Source organism: Neovison vison, chromosome 12 (genome assembly GCF_020171115.1).
Source record: "Neovison vison isolate M4711 chromosome 12, ASM_NN_V1, whole genome shotgun sequence".
In the NCBI taxonomy this organism is placed as follows: Eukaryota; Metazoa; Chordata; class Mammalia; order Carnivora; family Mustelidae; genus Neogale; species Neogale vison.
Window position 1 is genome coordinate 6,862,178 of NC_058102.1, and position 18,199 is coordinate 6,880,376.

Below are 18,199 nucleotides of genomic sequence, written 5' to 3' on the forward strand. Positions count from 1 at the left end.
CTAGGCACTGTCCGCTCAGAGCCCCGCAGAGTCCCCTGGTGCCCTCAGCCAGGGTCGAACTCCATAACCCTCCACTGAGGTCCCAGCCCAGCCCTCCCACCCAGCACTCTCTGGGCTCCTGCTCTGTCCTCCTCTGTCCTGCTCCCCTAGACCTCGCTGCCTCTGGCAAACACCTTCTCAGCGTTGCCTCCTTGACAAAGCCTTCCTGTCCCCCTCCGTGGCTGCTGCTGGGAGGCACTGTCTTTCCCTGGGAGGCTGGGCGCTCAGGAAGCATCAGATGAAAGGACCCAGCTCTGCCTGGGAAGGGCAGGAAGGAGCCCCAGGGGCAGGTGTAGCTGGTGGGGGCTGTCTGGGGCCGGGCCTGGCCCTTGGGGAGCAGGACAGAGGAGGCCACCTGAGGAGGTCTCTGTCCTGACAATGGGGGTCCAACCTCTATCGGCCAAGAGCAGGCCCAGGTCTGCACCCCAGCACTGTCCCAGAGCCCAGCACAGGGCCGCCCAGCCAGCGTCTGGGGGTGATGGTTGAGCGGTTGAATGGAGGAACCTCAGGTAGAAAGAGAAGGTGGGGGATGCAGGGCCTTGGGGCCCCGGGGGACAGTGGTCCCACCCCAGCAGGCAGGAGGGTGGGGCGGGGCACAGTGGGTGGGGGCCCGGCCCGGTTTCCTCCTCCCAGACAGCTGAAGCCAGACTCAGTGCTCGGGGTGTGAGGCAACATGGGCAGCAAGAGGAGAGGGGCCAGGAACAGGAGGGGCAGGGACGGCCCGGCCCCCACACAGTGCGTCCAGGCCCAGTGCTTTGACCCTCTGGTCCGAAACTGCGTGGCCTGCAATCTCTTCCGGACGCCAGAACCGAGACCGGGTAAGAGCCTGCCCAGTCCGCCAGCTGGGGAGCAGGGCAGTCCTGGTGGGGGGAGAGAGGGTCCCCCTACCAGCCCCGCTGGCACCCAGGAGCAGCAAGCATGGTCTCTTCCCCCTTCCCCCCGGCCCCACGATGGGGAAGGGGCGCGGTGACCAGTTTGATGGGGGGCTGTAAGCAGGGGGCCTGCATGGGGACCTGTGGTCCCCACGTGGCGCTCACCGCTCCCTGTCTTCCCCTCCCCCTGTCCACCCGCCCGGCCCTCTCTCGCCTCCCTGGCCCAGCCTCGCCTCCCTCCGACCCTTCCCCTCCCCCGCCTTCCCCTCCCCCGCCGTCTCTTCCGTCCGCCCCCTGCCCTCCCTCTCCGTCCCTTCCCCCAGCAGTGGGGGCCAGCAGCAGCCCGGCGCCCGGGACGGCGCTGCAGCCGCAGGAGTCGGTGGGCCCGGGGGGCGCGGCGGAGGCCGAGGCGGCCCTGCGGCTGCCCGCGCTGCTCTTCGGCGCCCCCGCGCTGCTGGGCCTGGCGCTGGCCCTGGTCCTGGTGGGCCTGCTGGGCTGCCGGTGGCGGCGGCGGCGGCTGCGCGCGGCGCCTCCCCCAGGGACTCCGGAGCCGCAACCCCGCGGTAAGTAACGCGGGGCCTGGGAGCTGGGAGGGAGCCTGCAGCGGGGGCCGTGCTCTGGGGCGGGCGCTGAAGGCCTCGGGTCGATTCCCCCGGGAGGGACACGACTCAGGCTTCCCGGAGCCCTCGGAGCCCGAGAGCCAAGGCTCCCCCGCTTCTCCCTTCCCCCGCACTTCGCATTTTGCCAGCCCGCTCTGCGCTTCCTGTCCCGAGGCCCCATGACCTGCCACCCCTCCGCACCCCTGCAGAGGAGCTTCGGGACTAATGGCTCCGTCCAGAGCTCTCCGTCCAGTGAGGCTTCCTGCACAGGGGTGGGGAAGGGCTGTGACGCAATCCTGACCTTGCATTCCCCACCTCCCCCCACCAGAGACCCTGGACCATGTCACCATCCTCCCCCCGGGACCCCTTGATGCCACCGCTCCCGTCTGGCCTCCAACCAGAGAAGACACAGCCAACACCCCAGCTGCCCACAGCGTCCCTGTGCCAGCCACAGAGCTGGGCTCCACTGAGCTGGTGACCACCAAGACAGCCGGCCCTGAGCAGCAGTAGCGACGGAGGGGGCAGGAGGTGGCCCCTGTCCCCGCAGTGGGCCGTCAGCCAGGGGCTTGGAGGTTGGATTCGGCTCTTCACACACCCCCCTCCCGTGCCCACCTGCCCCTTTTCTGGGAACCACGCTGCTCCCCTGCTAACCCCGCAGAGCCACAGACTACAGACCTCAGACGGCAGGCGTGGCGGCCCTACCTCACCATAGCATTTGGCTTAAAACCAGACCATCTTTGGCGGCCCTCGAAGGTTGTGGCTGAGCTCCCGTGCTTTTGAGTGACTGGGGCACATGGCGTAGGAGGTTTTTCTCTAAGCGCAGGGAAGCCACTATCCTCACCATCCTCACCAGAATGAATCTAGGAGAAGGATCAGGTAGGAGGACGCTTAATTTATAGCCGGGGGACGTATCTCTTTAATACGTGCGCTCCCAGCTGTCCTGCTTCTAACTGATGCAAATGGTAGCAAGGAGTAACCAGCCCACAGGTTTGCTTCAGGATTTAATACAGAATGATTCTGATTGTAACAAAGAGCCTGGATTGTGCTAATTCTCAGGTATCTGTATTTGAGGGCCAACCCTGAGCTTGGCCCAACCTTCTAGGACCTGCGATGCCATTTTTCAACCCGGTAGCAGCTTCCAGAGCCCCAGGCTTGCCCTTGGGAGGAAGTCTCCAGCCCCCCTGGGGCTGGACTGCGGGCTCACGATGAAGGCACACTGCCGAGCCTCTCTCTCAGAGGCCACCTGGAGTCCCAGCTGTCTCCGAGGCGCGCTCAGCTGTACACAGGGAAAGGCCCAGGACCACCAAGGGGCTCCTTTGTTCAGAAGCCAGAGCAGACCTGTGGCCTTGAACCAGCTGGACCTGATGTCCCTTGAGCTCCCTCTCTCTGTGGCCTGCCCTCCTGAAGCACTGGGCCCCAAGTGCTATGGTCACTCGGCCATTCTGTGCCAGCCCCTGGGGTCACCCAATCTCCCAGTGGAATTGCTCCTCTGACAGCAGTGCCCCTTGCTCTGGGGCCTGGGACTGAGACCATCTCCTCGAGTTGTGGACCACGCCGTACTCGGTCAGGCACTGCATCTTCTGCCGGCTCTCCTACAGAGTTAGAACCTCCTGACCCGGACTCTGTCCTGGACAGTCCTTGGAACTTGTCACAGGTTAGCACCCTCTGAAGGAACATGGACTACGAAGTAGAAGATGAAGTTTTGGGTCCCATTTGTCCCACTGTAGGGCCTTGGCCATGTTCTGTTCCATGCATCTGATGCCTTTCTGCCCACTTCTTCCTGAGCTGCCCAGCAGAGCTGCCTGGCAGATACCCACCCTTCCTGGCCACCGGCTTCTCAGCCCAGAAGACGGCCTGGAGCCCCCAGCACCCTGATACCCAATTTAACTCTTCCTAAGCCACTTCTCCCTGAATTCATCCCAGATGCCCCTCTCTGCAAGCTGCCAGGTGGCTGGGGCAAGGTCAGGTGGCTGGCAGTCGGCAGGAGGGTGGGAAGCTGGCCCAGCATGGGCCCAGACCTCCACTCCACTTCCTCTGGGTACTGGAGAGCCTATGCTGTTCCTGTCCCCCTCTGCCTCCCACTCACCTTTTGTACCAGAGCAGGGGGCTGGGCCCTGGAGGTAAAACCCCTCTGGGGTCCAGACATGCAAACCTCTGGCACCACTGTGTCCCAGCCACACCCCAGCTTCCCCTCTGGTCTCGGTTTCCATTTCTGAAAAATTGGGGCCGGGGTTGGGGGGGTGGGGGGGTGGGGAGGTGTTGGATGCAAAGTGTTTCTCCAGGCCTGTCGCTGTCTGCTGTCCAAGGAGAAGGACTTGAAAGAACCTGAAAAGATCCTTGTCCACACCCCACCATTTTACAGATAAGGAAACTGAGACCCAGAGAGGGAGAAGACTTGGCAAATAACAGAAGGGAGGTTCCTTGGAGAAGAACCAGGAGCAGAGGCGGGGGAAGGCGTGGGCAACGAGGGGGTCAGTGTCCCCCAGCTCCCGGGAAAGGACCCCACCACTCAGGGGGTTTCAGTCTCTGGCTTTGTGTCCCAGGAAGTGTTTTCTAAGAAGCCTTCAATGAAGTCACGGCTTTTGATCTTATGGACAGCACCTGGAGGAGGGGCGTGGGTATTTGTTTGCTTTTTTTCTTTTTTTTTTTTTTTTAAGGTTTTATTTATTCATTGGAGAGAGACAAAGAGGATGAGTGTGGGGCAAGGGCAGAGGGAGAGGGAGAAGCAGACTCCCCACTGAGCAGGGAGGCCCCCCACCCATGGAGCTCGGACACCAACCCAGGACCCTAAGATTATGACCTGAGCCCAAGTCAGACGCCTAACCGACTGAGCCCCCCAGGCATCCCTTGTTCACTTTTTAAAAAGTTTTTGTGTTTTTTTTTTTTTATTAGAAAAAAATCGAGACAAATAACTTTGTAAATGCTTTGGAAAATTCAGGGCAGTGACCCAGGGTGGAGGCCATGGAGAAATGACCCATAAGCCTGAGTGACTGTAATCACTTTACACGCATGAATTCGTACCTTGGCTGTCATATTTGATGCGTTTTATCTGGTCTTTCAACACTTCACCAACAAGATTTTCAACATTTGTAAAGGCTTCCACTTGAGTACTTGGTTGTTTTGAGCTTTTACTACTGTAGCTGAGGTGGTGCTGCCTCCTTGACCTAAACCTTTGCCTGAGTTTTTTTATGGCCCCTGTGGGTTGAATTGATTTCCTAAAAATCTGGACCAGCTCATGTCCGCCAACAGGAATTAGATGTCCTATTTTGCAGATAGGAAAAAAAGAGGCCCTGGAGGTGAGTGAGAGGATCTGGCCCAAGCTACAGTCTGCCCACCGTGGTGGCGCTGGGCTAGAGAGGCTCGGCCCCTGCCCGGCGCCCCTGTCCAGAAGGTCACTGGCCCAGGTGCCCTCCTTGAGGGCGACGGACTCCAGGAATCCATTCTGGGCTTGACTACTTGCTTTCGTCACTCCTCAAAGATGTTTCTCCCCAACTGGTCTCTTTTTGCTTTAAAAGGGACCCAAGATAGACTCTGAAAGAACTGCTGGTTGGGGTGGGGATCTAGGGAAGCAGCTTCCCCTCCCCCCAGCCTGGGTTTCTGGCCCAGTTTTTCCTGAAGGAGGCTCTGGTTTCCCTGAGGTCCCCAGGGCCCCGGGCAGGTGGAGGCAGGGCTGGCTCAAGTCTCAGTTCCTCCTGGGGCTTCCTGCAGGCACCTTTCACTTCCTGCCCAGCAGCCCTAGGCTCTGGGGTCAGGGTGGGGGTGGGGAGGCCCCGCTGGGGAGGCCCTGGAGGAGAGACCTGAACCCTTGCCTCCGAGACCTTGGCAAGGACAGCCCCACACAGGCCTTCCCTCTGAGCCTGCCTCCTTGTCTACGAAATGGAGCCCAAGGGCCAAGCCGCCTTCAGAGATCAAAGAGGTCATGTGGCAAGTAGAAGTACCCTAGAGTGCCTCGCCTCCTTTCCCTGGGATGGAGACACTTCCTGCCCGGAGTCACCAGCCCTCGGAAATTCCTCTGGAAAGTGAGTTTCCCAGAGCTGGTCCTGCCACTCGCCATTTATTTACTGCTCTACTGGTCACACCAGATTCAAACACACCTGCTCTGCCAGCGCCATTCTGGGCAATGCTTGGAGGTCAGCCTTGGGCCCTGCCATTAGGTCCTGGTTCAGTGGGAGAGAAGGAGTGGGACATAACGACAGGACAGGGCGATCCCTGCCCCGGGCACGGGGGTTGACTGACCAGCATCTAGGAAGTGCTTTGGACCGTAGGAGGTATGCCAAGCCTTGCCCACTTCTCCTGCTGGAATGGAGTGGAGAATAGGCATTCCTGGTCCAGGGGACTGTATGCAAAAGTGCAGAGGAGAGGGCGGGCGCAAAAGGGTCAAGAAGCAGGGCCCAGGGGCGGGGAGCTGGAGAGGTGGGTACCCTGACCTCAGAGTGCCCGATGGCAAACAACCTTTCCTGCGCTCCTGCCTGTCCCTCGCCTCATGGGAGGCATCCATCCCTCCTCAGGGAACCCCAGGTGCTTCTCCAACCCCACCATTTAGTGTCTCACCAGACCCCTCTGGCACTCCTCTGGGCACAGGGTGGGAGCTCACTCCCATTTGCTTTTTTTGGATCGGCTGAGGTTCCATTTTTGCCCACCCAGAGCAGGAATCTGCCTCCCTCCGGTCTCTACCTGCTCCCCAGCGGCCAGGTCCCGACCCGAGGGTGGCGGTGGGGGTGGGGTAGGAACGACGGCCCGGGGTCCCGCGGAAGGAGGGTCGGGGAGGAGCGGGAGGACACAGATGTCCCTGTTCCAGGCCCACCCTCTTTCCCGGGACTCTGTAGGGCAGGGAAGCTGCCCAGGCAACGCTACAGGGGTCCCGGAACATCTCCTCCACCTCCCCTGAGCCGCAGAGAATCTGAGATCCAGGAGATGACTCCGGGGCAGGCGAAAGTCCAGCTCCGCAGCTCCCGCGGTCAGCCCAGCAAAAGGAACCTAGACCTGAAGCCGCCGAGCGGCGGGAGCGGGGCCGCAGGACGGAGCGGGCGGGGACGGGGCTGGGGGCGCGGCTGCGGGCGGGGTCGGGAGGGAGGCGGGGCGGAAGGACGCCGAGCCCCCGGGGAGTCGGGAAGGGGCGGGGCCGGGGCCAGTAGAAGGAGGGGTTGAAGGCCACGGGGCGAGGAGAAAGGGCGGCCCCCGACGAGAGGCGGGACCAAGACCACCAGAACCTTCTCCAAACCCTCACGCGGGGCTCCGGTCCTCACGAGCGTCCCGGGCCAGATGCAGGGCATGGCCCCGGCTTTGGAGCGAGGCGTCTCTGTCGAGGGGCGCAAAAACCGCTGTGGGCTGGGAGCTGACCTCAGAATTGTGTCCAGGAATCGGCAGGCCGGCGGGACGGGGACGGGGGCGGGTTGGGGGACGCGCTGTGTGGCCTCCGCTGAGCTCTGTCCTCTCTGAATCTATTCCCGTCGTAGGGACTTAGTGGCCAGTCCAGATCTGCATATTCACTGGGGCCTTTGGAAGGGGGGGGGCTGTTAATCAGGGAATTCCAGCTGTGATGTCTGCAGCGCGACTCCCTGAGGCAGGGGAGGGGAGCTCCAGGGAGAGGGTGCTCCCGGATTTGGGACTGGAGGCTAAGCCCCCGCTCCCAGCACCCCTCCCCTCCGCCATGTTGCTCCCTCAGGACCTCCGCCTGGGTGCCCCCTCCCTCCCACAGGCAGCTGGAGCCTGAGTCACAAGCTGCCTCTCAGGGAGACAAAAGAAGCCACGGGCCCTCCCCACCCGACCTGCTCCGGGCACTGGCATAGGCATCGGAGCCAGCAGGGAGTCCCTCTTTAGAATCGCTGCATTTTGGGCAGCCCTCTATCACGGAAGAAATGGAAGCAAAATGGGCTTGGGAACGGGACCGTGGAGGCTTACGGACGGCTCCCTCCATGGCATCACTGTCTCAGCGCCTTGGAGGTGGGAGCTCCCACTGGACAGCTTGTACCTGTGTGTTTCTCCATGGGGTTTGGGGGGTACTGGCTTCTCCCTGCAGCCCGGCCAGAGAGGTGCTAGCTGAAGGAAAACAGGCCTAGAAAGATTGGCTTGTCCTATTAGAGCAGGAATCCCAACCCGCCTTAGTCTGTCTCCAAAATGAAGGATAAGTAGGAGCCTTCCTTGTGAGGGGCTGGAAAGGCATTCTGGGGACAGGGAACAGCCTGGGGCTGGGAACGGCTTTGGCCCCGGCTCCTGTAGGAGTCGGGGCACAGGGAAGGCCAGGGGCTCCTGTAGGAGTCCGGGCACATCAGGCATTGTCAGGCATGGAGTGTGTTATCGGGTTGTAGGAACACTTGCCTGGCCTCTGGGCCACAACTTCCCGCTGCTCTCTTTTTTGTATTAAACTGGTCAGAAATAGGCTTGAGGCTCACAGTTCAGGTTCCAAGTCAGACCCTGGTCCTTCCTGGCTGTGCGCCAGTTACAGCAAGCCATTTCTGCTCTCTGGGTCTTGGGTTTGTCTCTAGGAAATCCCAAATTCCCTGGCCCAGGGCTGGGCAGACTGGTCACTGACCTTCAGTCTAAAATGGGGACACTGAGGCCCCTCCTGGGCTTTCCCTACTGTCCATGACCTCTCAGGACCCTGAGCCTTGCACAGCCAGAGCCAGGCACCAGGCAAGGACTCAACCATGAAGGAAGAACACGTGTGCCCTGGGATACACACACCAACACACACACACGTGCACACACATGTCCGTGGTGGAAGGAAGGGCTCATAACGAGGCTGTCCCCAGACATGCACTCTCACTCACATTCAGAAGCACACGCAGACACCCTCACACTCAAGCTGCTGGCGCTCAGAGCTGGGGGCGGGGCGGGTGCCCTTCAGGCACAGAGACACAGCTCCTCTGCCCGCCCCGTGGGGCCCGCTGCAGATGCCAGGGGTTATTTTAAGCCTGGATCAATGGGCGATTTTTGGTGACACAGGCTTGGGGGGGCAGGCAGAGGAGCCAAGAGACGGGTGCTCTGGTACCTTACTGAGGAGAAAGACCCTAGGGTCCAGGGAGGGTAACCTGGGCCAAGGGGTCACTCCTTAGCTGGGCTGTACCATTTCCAGATGGTCAGCAAATGGTCAGGCACCCGAGGGGCAGCGCCAGCGAATGAATGGCCAGATCCCAGGTTCAGTCAGTCAGCCCTGATCTGTCTCTGCATTTGTCCCCCCCACCCACCCCCTGCCCCCAGGCTCTGTGTTAATATTGAGAGGGCATAAGTGTCTGGCATTGGCCTGGTAGATGTGGGCATCTATGGTTACTGGCTGACCACTGAGCCAGATCGAGACCAGGAGGAAGCCTTGGATGTGGGGAGGAGCTGGAGGCTGGACATCCGCTGGGGGGGCGAGGGGCTATAATTCGGGATCCAACTCCTTCAGTGGACAAACGATCATATATATCATGTGTATATGATATATATGACCTATGTATGATATATATGATCTATAACCATATATTATATACACATATATATATATAAGTGGACCTGATGGCAGCAACAGGGGCTGAAATCTCAGCGGGGCACCCAATGGTGCCAGGACAGTGGGATAAGAGAGGGGCCCCAGGGGGCACCTGGGTGGCTCAGTGGGTTAAGTCTCTGCCTTTGGCCCAGGTCATGACCTCAGGGTCCTGGGATAGAGCCCCACATGGGGCTCTCTGCACAGCAGGGAGCCTGCTTACCCCTCTCTCTCTCTGCCTACTTGTGATCTTTCTCCCTCCGTCAAATAAATAAATAAAATATTTTTAAAAAAAGAGAGAGAGAGAGAGAGAGAGGGCCGGGGAAGGGACATAAGGGTGGAGCACTGGAAGCTCTGGGCCCAGTAAGGCCATCCTACCTGGGATGAGGCCACAGTCCCAGGGGGACAGAGACAAGCCTCTTAAACCTAGTGTCCAGCCATAGGGTGAGAAAAGGGGAAGAAGCAGTCCCCCTGAGAGCCCTGGTAAACTGGAGGGCATGGTGGGGACACTGATACAAACCGGGCAGTTTGTGCCATGGAGTCCCTTTCTAGAACAACACCCCCGACCCGGGCCCCCAGGGACCAAGAATGGCTGCACCAGGAATATAGCGACTAAGTTCTAACCAGAATAACAAATGGAAAGTTTGACAGCGCAAAGTAAACTAAAAAACGAGTCACTAAAAAATGGTATGTAAAGTGGGGCTTATTTTAGCCTTAGTTGTCCCTGGTGATGGGATTAAGGCAATTTCACTTCATTGCTTTGCTCATCTATTTTCTTTGGCTCTAAAATTGTGATAGTCTTCTAAAGGGGCAGGGTCTTCTGAGACGGATCAGAAGAGTGTGGTATGGGGAGGGGGAGGGAGCCGGCTATCTCTGGACTGGGCAGGAGGAATGACCCCGAGGAGGGAGGGCCTCTAGGCATTAATACCTGAAATTAGCCTGTCAGCCCCTCATCTCCACAACACGCGGACTTGATCCTCCTTTAAATGTAAATCCTTCTCCTTCCCCCTCTACTTCCTCCATTTTTATAAGCTGATCCCAGTCGCTGAGTGAAAACACCATGCAAAGGGGAGCAGGGAGAACCCTAGGAGCCCAAATCTTACAAAAACTAGACGCTAAAGTCACATCATTCGTTCGTTCATTCATTCATTCATGCAGCAGATACAAGGCGGTTTGGGAACACTGGGGCGCAGAGGACGCCCAGCCCTTGTTCTCCTGGTGCTCCCTTCTGGACAGTGGGAGGCACCATACTGGCCCCTGCCTCCTGGAAGGAGTGGATTATGAATCTGCCCACCACCCACCTCCCCGAAGAGTTTTTGTTGTTAAGATGAGAAACTGAGGCAGAGAGAAGCAAGGCGCCCCGGATCGGTCACATTTTCCAGTTAAACTCAGCTTCGAAAACACCATGGAACGTCTCCGTGCTAAGCCCAAGTTCCGAACCGCCTTCCTCCCCCTTCTCCGGGGGCTGGCTGGGGGCACCGGAGCAGGCTTGGTGGGGCAGAGCGCAAGGTCCGCCGCTGGCCCCGCCCCCTGGCCCGGCCCCGCCCCCCGCAGCGGAGTCAGGGTCCAGCCTAATCTCCCCCCACACACACCTGGGATAGCCAAGAGATCCCGGGAGGACGCAGACCAGGCCATGCCCATCGCCGTAGAAATGGGGACACCCCAGGGCCCCAATCCGGGGTCCATGAGGATTGGGGACCAGGGCGCACGGCCCAGGGGTAACGCTGCGCTCCAGGAGGCACAGAGACGACCTGTATTTGGCTCTGTGGCGCGGCTCTGCTCGGGGTTTCCTTCCCATTCGAGAGGCGGGAAAATCGAGGCGCAGAGTGGGGAAAGGGCCTGCCACCTGTCACACTCTGTCCCGGCCAAAACTGACGGAGAGGATGGGAAGGAGGAGGAAGGGGTGGGAGCGGCAACGACCCTCCCGGGACTCCCTGTCCCCTAAGTCCCCGCACCTGTACAACCGAGGCGCACTCCCGCGGGCCTGCGTCCGAAGTAACAGTCCTGAGAGCATCAGCTGAAGGCCCTGGAGCCCCCAGTTCCGAGGGATGTTTCGGGGAGGTCCTCGGGGAGGGTCCCCGCGGGGGCGACCCGGCGGTGCGGGCCCTGCCGCGCCCCCTCCCTCCCCTCGCGGCGGCCGCGCTCCTCCCCCGGCTCTGCCTCGCGCCCGCCCGCCCTCCTCCCCTCGCTCCCTCCCTCCCCCGCCCGCCCGAGCCCGCGCGGAGCCCGAGCCGCAGCCAGAGCGCGGGCTGCGCGGAGCGGGCGGCGGGAAGGCAGCGGAGTCGGGCGGCCCGCCGCCCCCGCTAGGCCCGGGCCACGCACGCCCGCCAGGCCGGGGAGAGGCCGGGGACCGCGCGCGGGCGAGGACTGGCCGCCCGGCCCCCGGGGGCGTCCCGGAGCGAGGACCGCGGGCTCGGCTCCGAAGTGAGTCGGCGGGGGACGCGCCCACCGGAGGGGCGGCCCCGCGAGCTCTGGGCCGTGGCCACCCGGCTCCGGGGTCCGAGGAGGAAGGTGACCGCCGAGGAGGCGTCCGCCGCAGCCGGCGCCCGGGCGGCGGGGCCCGCGCGGTCCCGGAGGGCGCCGAGGAGCCGGCCCGGAGGCCGGGCGGCAGGGAGCCGCGGCGCGCCGCCATGCGCGGGCCGCTGTAGCCGAAGGCGCGGGCCCGATGGAGCGGGCCGGGGCGCGGGGGCTGCGGGGCGGCGGCGGCGGCGGCCCGCTGGGGCTCCGGCTCGCGCTCGGGCTGGCGCTGCTGCTGGCGCGGCCGCCGTCGGGCCGCGCGGGGGCCCCCGAGGCGCAGGAGCCCGCGGAGGAGCCCGGCACGGCGGCCCCGGCCGGGGGCGACCGCTGCCGCGGCTACTACGACGTGATGGGCCAGTGGGACCCGCCCTTCAACTGCAGCTCCGGCGCCTACAGCTTCTGCTGCGGCACGTGCGGCTACCGCTTCTGCTGCCACGACGGGCCGCGGCGCCTCGACCAGAGCCGCTGCTCCAACTACGACACGCCGGCCTGGGTGCAGACGGGCCGGCCACCCGCGCGTGCCCGCGACGCCGCCGCGCCCCGGGACCCGGGCCGCGAGCGCAGCCACACGGCCGTCTACGCGGTGTGCGGCGTCGCTGCGCTGCTCGTGCTGGCCGGCATCGGGGCGCGCCTGGGCCTGGAGAGAGCGCACAGCCCGCGCGCGCGGCGCACGGTGACCAGGTGAGCGCGCGCCAGCCCCGGGCCCGGGGTCCCCCGCCCGCCGCGCCTGGACGGGCCTTCCCGACCGGTGGGCGCCCCCTCGCCCTCCTTCATCCTTCCCGCCCGTCTGGAAACTCCCGTCCTCTCGGCAGCTCCCTCCTCCTGGGTTTTCCTTCCTGTTTCTGTCTCCGGGTCTGTTACTCCCCCCATCCCCGCTTCGTGGAGGGAGACAGCTGATACCGTCTCCCCTTGACCTTCCGGAGGGAGCTGGGTGCTGAGCCCTCCTCCCCCGCGGCTCCCGCCTCCTCCGGAGTGGGCGGGAGGGCTGGTCGCCCGGGACAGAGGGCACCACGACCGCGCACCCCAGAGACGGGGCCTGGAGCCTGAGACCTACTAGTGCGGGGTAGCGTAGGCTGATGTAGCATTGGGCGTCTCGGTCCCCCATCGGAGGGAAGGGAAGGGACATTTTCTGTAGCCCTCTTAGGTCTCTCCCCTCCTGCTTCTCTCCCCACTCCCCCTCCCTTCCAGCCCACCCCCATAGTTGTGACTCAGGCCTGACCTTCTTTCCCTGGGGAGAAGGCCTCCTGCCACCCCGCTCCACTCCATACACAACCCATCCCATCCCTGACAGGGGTCGGCATCTCTCCGGGTGTAGGAAGGCGCTGGAAATGTGGGGGACACAGATTCATTGTTGCTGAGACCAGGACAGGTGCTAGCTGAGTCTGAGCTTTGTGGGAAGTGGGGTCTACAATGGGGTGTCGGCTCTAATGGGGACTCTGTGTCCTTGCCCTGGAACTCTACCCCCACCCTGACATGCTCAGGTGCCCCCCCCACCATGTGTTGGGGCCTGTGCCCTCCTCACCCAGATCTGGGCTCCCTTGGGTATGCGACAGGCTGGTATTAGAGGTGACAATAGAGAGACGCCCCATGCCTGGGTAGGCCAGGTGTGAATGCTTTCTGCCTCCTAGACTTCAGGGGCAGGGGATGAGGGCTTCCTAGGCACTCCCCAGCACCCCTTTCTCCTGGACAGCTGCAGGGCAGAGCTGGGAGTGGACCCCTGGATCCGTGGCAACGCTGAGGCGCTCATCCTGGGTCCTGGATGCGGTGGGGGCTGGTCCTGAGTTTGGAGCCCCTCATGTTGGGCAAGGAGAAGACAGCGCCTTGACTGAGTGTGGGGCAGCGGAGCTGAGGGCCGTGAGGGTGCAGGGGGGGTTGTGGCTGGGCCACTTAGCGGACACGTTGCCCCTAGAGCCCACTTCTCCACAGGGCACGGGGAAGCGGGTCTGGTGATGCTTCGGAAAGATATGGCTACCCGCGATGTGCTGTGTGGCCTAGGCCAGTCCCTTCCTCTGTCTGGGCTCCAGCTCCCATGTGCCCTGTTTTTGCTTCTCCGGGGGGTCTGGAGCCCAGCTTAAGCTCATGTGTGGCTGTGTGCTGGACCCCTGCCCCGCCCCCGCATGACAATCACTCAGGTGCTTGGGAGAGCTGGCGCAGAGGCGCGACCCCCTGGGGCAAGCAGCCGAGGAGTGGGCAGGGCTTGACGATCAGCTCTTGCCACTTTGCAGCCAAACAGCGCCTACCCCAGGGGGCCCCCCTCTAGTGTGCTTCCCTGGGCTTCAGCCATTTGAGCCCCCAGCCCCAGAAGGAGCGAGGACCAGACGGCGCCAGAAGAAAACCATGGATTCTGGGCACCAAAGGCAGCTGGGTGGGAGGCCGGGTCTGGCTGTCTGCAGGGAAGGCTCAGTCAGAAGCCATCACACCTGGGTGGGACTGGGTGTCCTGGTACCAGGGAGGTGGCCGCCCAAGGTGACAGAGTCTTGGGTGTGGGGCTGCCACTGTGGGATCTCCTGGCTCCTCCTACCCTTTGATCTATTTGTCCTCCCCTCTGTGCCTGTGTGACAGCTTTGTCCCAGGACCCAGCAGAAGCCCCTGCTGCAGGAAGGGAGTTAGGTTGGCAGGTAAAGAAGGCTTCCTGGAAGAGGAGGGATTCTGGTGGGGTTTGAAGAATGAGTAGGAATTTTGCCGACGGAGATGGAGGAGAATTGTTGGCACAGGGCGCCAGCGCCGGCGCAGGCCAAATCCAGGGGCCTTGTATACCTGGTACACCTGCAGAGATTTCATGGGCCGAGGAGGCCCAACCCTGCGGGTCTTGATGAATGGACTCTGGGAGCAGGGGAGTCTTTGAGAAGCAGGGTGACCCTCTTAGTTTCCTGATCTGCCCTGGAAGTGGCCAGGTTGGGGAAACCAGATGTGGAAACTAGATGTGTGAGATCAACCACAGGACAGAAGGGAGGCCCACAGAGGTTGAAAGAGTGACCGAGTGTGGCGGCTGAACTTGGATAGGCCCACGCCTGGCAGGTGGGGAAGTAGGAGGTTGGGAGGGCTGCTTCTCATCCCTCTTCCCCACAGGACACTCACAGAACTTCTGAAGCAGCCGGACCCCCAGGAGCCACTGCCTCCACCCCTGGGCCCACCTCTGGGCAGCTGTGTCCAGGTGCAGATGGGTGATGGTCTCCCCCGGAGCTCCCCCAACCACACAGGTGTGTAAGCTGGGGGACGGGCACAGGGCCTGGGAGCAGCAGAAGGCAGGGGCTGAGAGGGAAGAGTCTCTTAGCTGACTGTATGGCGACTGGAATGAGCTGTGGCCTCTGCAGGTGTGTGAGTGGGGGCTGGGCACCCGGTCAGCTCCCCTTGGTGAAGGGAGACCCACTTGGTGTCCTGCAACTTCTAGTCACAGGGACTCGGTGAGGAAGGGTCCAGACTGAGGGATCCCTGGCTCAGGCTGTGGCTCTGGGCCTTGGCTCCATACCCAGGGGGACTGCCTGGCACCAACCTGTGGACTCCTGTGGGCCTTTTTCTCCAGGCTAGAGCCTCCCTCTTGGTCTCTTGTTGGTGAGACAACACCGCCCCCACCCCCATGGGTTCTGATTCTCAGACCTTAACTCCGTCTCATGAGAAGCAGGTCCTGGGACTCAGCGCCTGGCCCAGGCCGAACATGCTGGGGAGTCATCCGCTGGGCCGCAGCCGCTCAGGGCTGGCTGCTGTCATCCACGTTATTGGGGCCAGGCCCCTGCCCCAGGCACTGGAGAGTCCGGTTCCTCTCTCCTCCGGGAAGCAGCCACCACACCAGCTCTCCTGGCACTGCAGTTGGGGCGAGGACAGAGAGTGCTCCAGCGGTGGAGAGTGTCCTCCAGCCAGCAGGCCGGGTCTCACCTTCCCTCTCCCGTTCCAGATAAGAAGCGCCCCAACAACGTGCCCCTGGGGTCAGCAACACCGGGACCCCCGCGTGGCCCCAGGCTGCAGGGCGCTGGCAACATGACCCTGCAGCCCGACTTCGCCAAGTACGCCACCCTCAAGGCAGGCGCCACCGTCAAGGCAGGCGGGCTCAAGGCCGCAGGTGAGTGGCCGGGGAGCCCTGTGCGGGGAGCGCCGGGCGCTGCACCCCCGGTAAATAAGCTCCCAGATTACCGCAAGGCTCGGGGTCCCGGTTGCAGTTCCGCGGTTCCCAGCCTTGCGGGTCGGCGCTCCAGCCAGCCTCCTTATCGCGCCTACGCAGCCGGTCGGCTCCCGCCTCGACCTCCTGTCCCCTCACCAGGCCACCCGGCTAATCCCCCAGGGCGGCAGCCGAGCCCGGGGCGTGGAGAGCCGCCGAGTCCCCGAGGCAGGTCCCGGGCCTGTCCCGCCCGCAAGCCGCCGGGGCCCCGCCCCCGAGGCACGACCCCGCCCAGTTCCGCCCAAAGAAGCTGAGGCCCCGCCCCCGAAGCCTGGCCTCTCCCAACCCCATCCCCGGAGTCGCTCCGGCCCCGCCTCCGGGGGCTGACCTCGCTCTCTGGCTCGCCCCCGCTGTCCCCGCAGAAGCCACCGCACAGGACTTCTACCAGCGTTTTCCCGCGACCGACTCTGCCCCGCTGACCCTCCCGGCGCGGGTCCCGCGGCCGCGCGAGGACTTGCCCGCGCTGCTCGACGCCTGCCCCTGGGCCCCGCCGGGCTATGCGCCCCCCGCCGGCCTTGCCCGGTCGGGCCACTACAAGGCCTGGGTCGCCAGCCGCCAGGCCCGGCCCGCCCCCAGCGGCCACCTGGCGGCTCAGGCCTCCCCCGCACCCCGGCGGCCCGGCCATGCGCCCCGGCGCCAGTTCAGCGTGGAGAAGCTCCCCGAGGCCTTCAACCCGCAGCCCCCTGGCCTTTACGGCAGCGCGGGCCGCGGACCCCGGCACCTGAGCACCAACAGCAAAGCCGAGGTCACCGTGTGAAGACGGGGGCCGCTGGTTCTCCTGAGCCATCGCATCTCTGGGAGCCCTCGTCTGCCTTGGGGGGCGCCTTGGGCTGGTTCCGGGGGAGGAGGGGCGCCGCCCGTGGAAGGCCAGCCTTTCCTTATGCCCGCCCAAACTGGACTGGGGCCTTGGAGCTTGCAGGGCTAAGAAGGGGCCCAATGCGTAAAGCCAGTGGCTCTGTTCTCGGGGTCCTAGGGCCCGGGTTCCTCATGTAAATAAAGCCTTTTCTGTGGCTCCCATCCCTGAGAATAAAGGAGCTCCAGCTTGGCGGTGACAGGCACCGATGGTGGAAGCATTGGTCATTGACTGGACAGACGGCGGTCGGAGCAGAGGGCACAGCATGTGCAAGAGCAAAGGACGGCTCCTGAGAGCCGCGGGCGCGTGTTCTGGGAGCCAGGGAGAGGTGGCTGGAGAGGGTAGTCAGGGTTGAGTGCCAAGCTTAATGTCCGCACCAGTGGGAGCCGTGGGAGTTGCGCCCCAGCCATCGCAGGGCTCCAGAGCGCAGGGGAGAGGCCTGTCGGGGGCCCGAGGCCCCACGGAGGGTCCATGCCCCTTCCCGGAGGTGTCCCCCCTCCAGCCACTCACTCACTCTCCGTCTTGAGTTGGTTGAGCCCGGCCGATCCTCATTGACATAATCTGGCCCTGAGCCGGCACCTGGCTTGCCTGCCACTTGGCCAGCTTGGTCCAGGGCCACCCCCCTAATGGGTGTGGGCAGTGGGCCAAGCAGACAGCTGGTGCTCAGGATGGGGGAGCCTCCTCCCAGTAGCTGCTCTGGGGGGAAAGCGAATGGGGATGCTGGACACAGAGCCTTGGCAGTGTCCCCACGGGGGGTGCTCACACATGCTCGGCTCGGCCAGCTCTCCCCCCTTCCTGCCAGGCAAGCCTGGGTACCTCGCTGTGTCTCAGGGCATGGCCAGCAGCCTGGGTGGACGAGTTTCTTTGCGCCACGGACTGTTGGGGAGGTTGAGGTCTGGGTTATGCTCCTCACTGTGGGACATCATCAAAGCCAACCATTTGGGCCTCAGTTTCCCTCCTGTGTAGCCTAGGCATGGTACACTGTTAGTAACAACGGTCACCATCTGTTGCTGCGTCTCTTACTTAATCCTTACAGGAGGATTCCTTACACACCTTACTACGGTGTGTGCCTTTAAAAATGAGGAAACTGAGGTTTTGAGACCTGAGGAGCTTGTCATTCTTCCCCCTGCAGGCAGGGCTGCCCGGATGGCCCCCCGCCCCCAGCTCCTCACCTGGAGGAGAGCCCACCTCACTCTCCTGGCTTCTGAGGAATCCCAGGCCCAGAAGCCGCAGGACCTAACAGAGCCAAGAGTCCGCCGTCCTGCCTGCAGTGAGGACCCCTGTGGCTTGTAGGGGAGCCAGTCCTCACACCCTCAACCGGGGGTGGGGTGCCCCCAGCCTATCCTGCAGCTGTGCAGAGAGCTGGGGGAGGAGGGTGGGTGCTGAGTCACGGAGCCTGCGGAGACTCACAAAAGGCACAGGTTCCCGGGCGCACGGGCCACCCACAGCCACCACCCACCCTGGTGACACAGGCCGACTGGGCTTTGCTGGGAGCTGGGGGCATTTGCAGTCCCAAGGCCCCTACTCCATCGGTGGGGGGGCAGGCTGGGGCTACCGGCAGGGCCACCACCGAAAATGCTGCAGCTGGGCCTCTCCTGGCTGCTCCGGCCCTTGGGACGGTGTGTGGCCTGCTGTGACTGCCCTTCAAAGAGGGGAGTGGCTCATTTCTCAGCCGGGCCAGGTCACAGACATGGGCTAGTC

General features: G+C 63.1%; 2 protein-coding genes across 3 annotated transcripts; both read left to right on the forward strand.

The window, feature by feature from the left end:
* Positions 1–693: 693 nt before the first annotated feature.
* TNFRSF13C (TNF receptor superfamily member 13C) lies at positions 694–3,678 on the forward strand. Of its 2 annotated transcripts, none has more exons than XM_044227020.1 (3): positions 694–857; positions 1,139–1,474; positions 1,839–3,678. In XM_044227020.1, the coding sequence occupies exons 1-3, from the start codon at positions 713–715 to the stop codon at positions 2,018–2,020; spliced, it is 663 nt and encodes a 220-aa protein (XP_044082955.1). In that variant the 5' UTR covers positions 694–712; the 3' UTR covers positions 2,021–3,678. The 2 variants fall into 2 exon arrangements, with proteins under 2 accessions (XP_044082955.1, XP_044082956.1); XM_044227021.1 differs by having other exon boundaries at positions 1,238–1,474; positions 1,833–3,678.
* A 7,962-nt stretch (positions 3,679–11,640) lies between these two features.
* SHISA8 (shisa family member 8) lies at positions 11,641–16,695 on the forward strand. The gene is made up of 4 exons (XM_044226713.1): positions 11,641–12,173; positions 14,562–14,692; positions 15,385–15,549; positions 16,008–16,695. The coding sequence occupies exons 1-4, from the start codon at positions 11,641–11,643 to the stop codon at positions 16,400–16,402; spliced, it is 1,224 nt and encodes a 407-aa protein (XP_044082648.1). The 3' UTR covers positions 16,403–16,695.
* The last annotated feature ends 1,504 nt before the right edge of the window (positions 16,696–18,199 follow it).

What these genes read in the sequence shown, in the direction of transcription:
- TNFRSF13C (XM_044227020.1), top strand. Translation starts at nt 713, where the DNA reads ATGGGCAGCAAGAGGAGAGGGGCCAGGAACAGGAGGGGCAGGGACGGC. An exon ending in GACGCCAGAACCGAGACCGG is followed by an intron (nt 858 to 1,138) that starts GTAAGAGCCTGC and finishes TCCCTGGCCCAG; the next exon opens with CCTCGCCTCCCTCCGACCCT. An exon ending in TCCGGAGCCGCAACCCCGCG is followed by an intron (nt 1,475 to 1,838) that starts GTAAGTAACGCG and finishes TCCCCCCACCAG; the next exon opens with AGACCCTGGACCATGTCACC.
- SHISA8 (XM_044226713.1), top strand. Translation starts at nt 11,641, where the DNA reads ATGGAGCGGGCCGGGGCGCGGGGGCTGCGGGGCGGCGGCGGCGGCGGC. An exon ending in GAGCTCCCCCAACCACACAG is followed by an intron (nt 14,693 to 15,384) that starts GTGTGTAAGCTG and finishes CTCCCGTTCCAG; the next exon opens with ATAAGAAGCGCCCCAACAAC. An exon ending in AGGCGGGCTCAAGGCCGCAG is followed by an intron (nt 15,550 to 16,007) that starts GTGAGTGGCCGG and finishes CTGTCCCCGCAG; the next exon opens with AAGCCACCGCACAGGACTTC.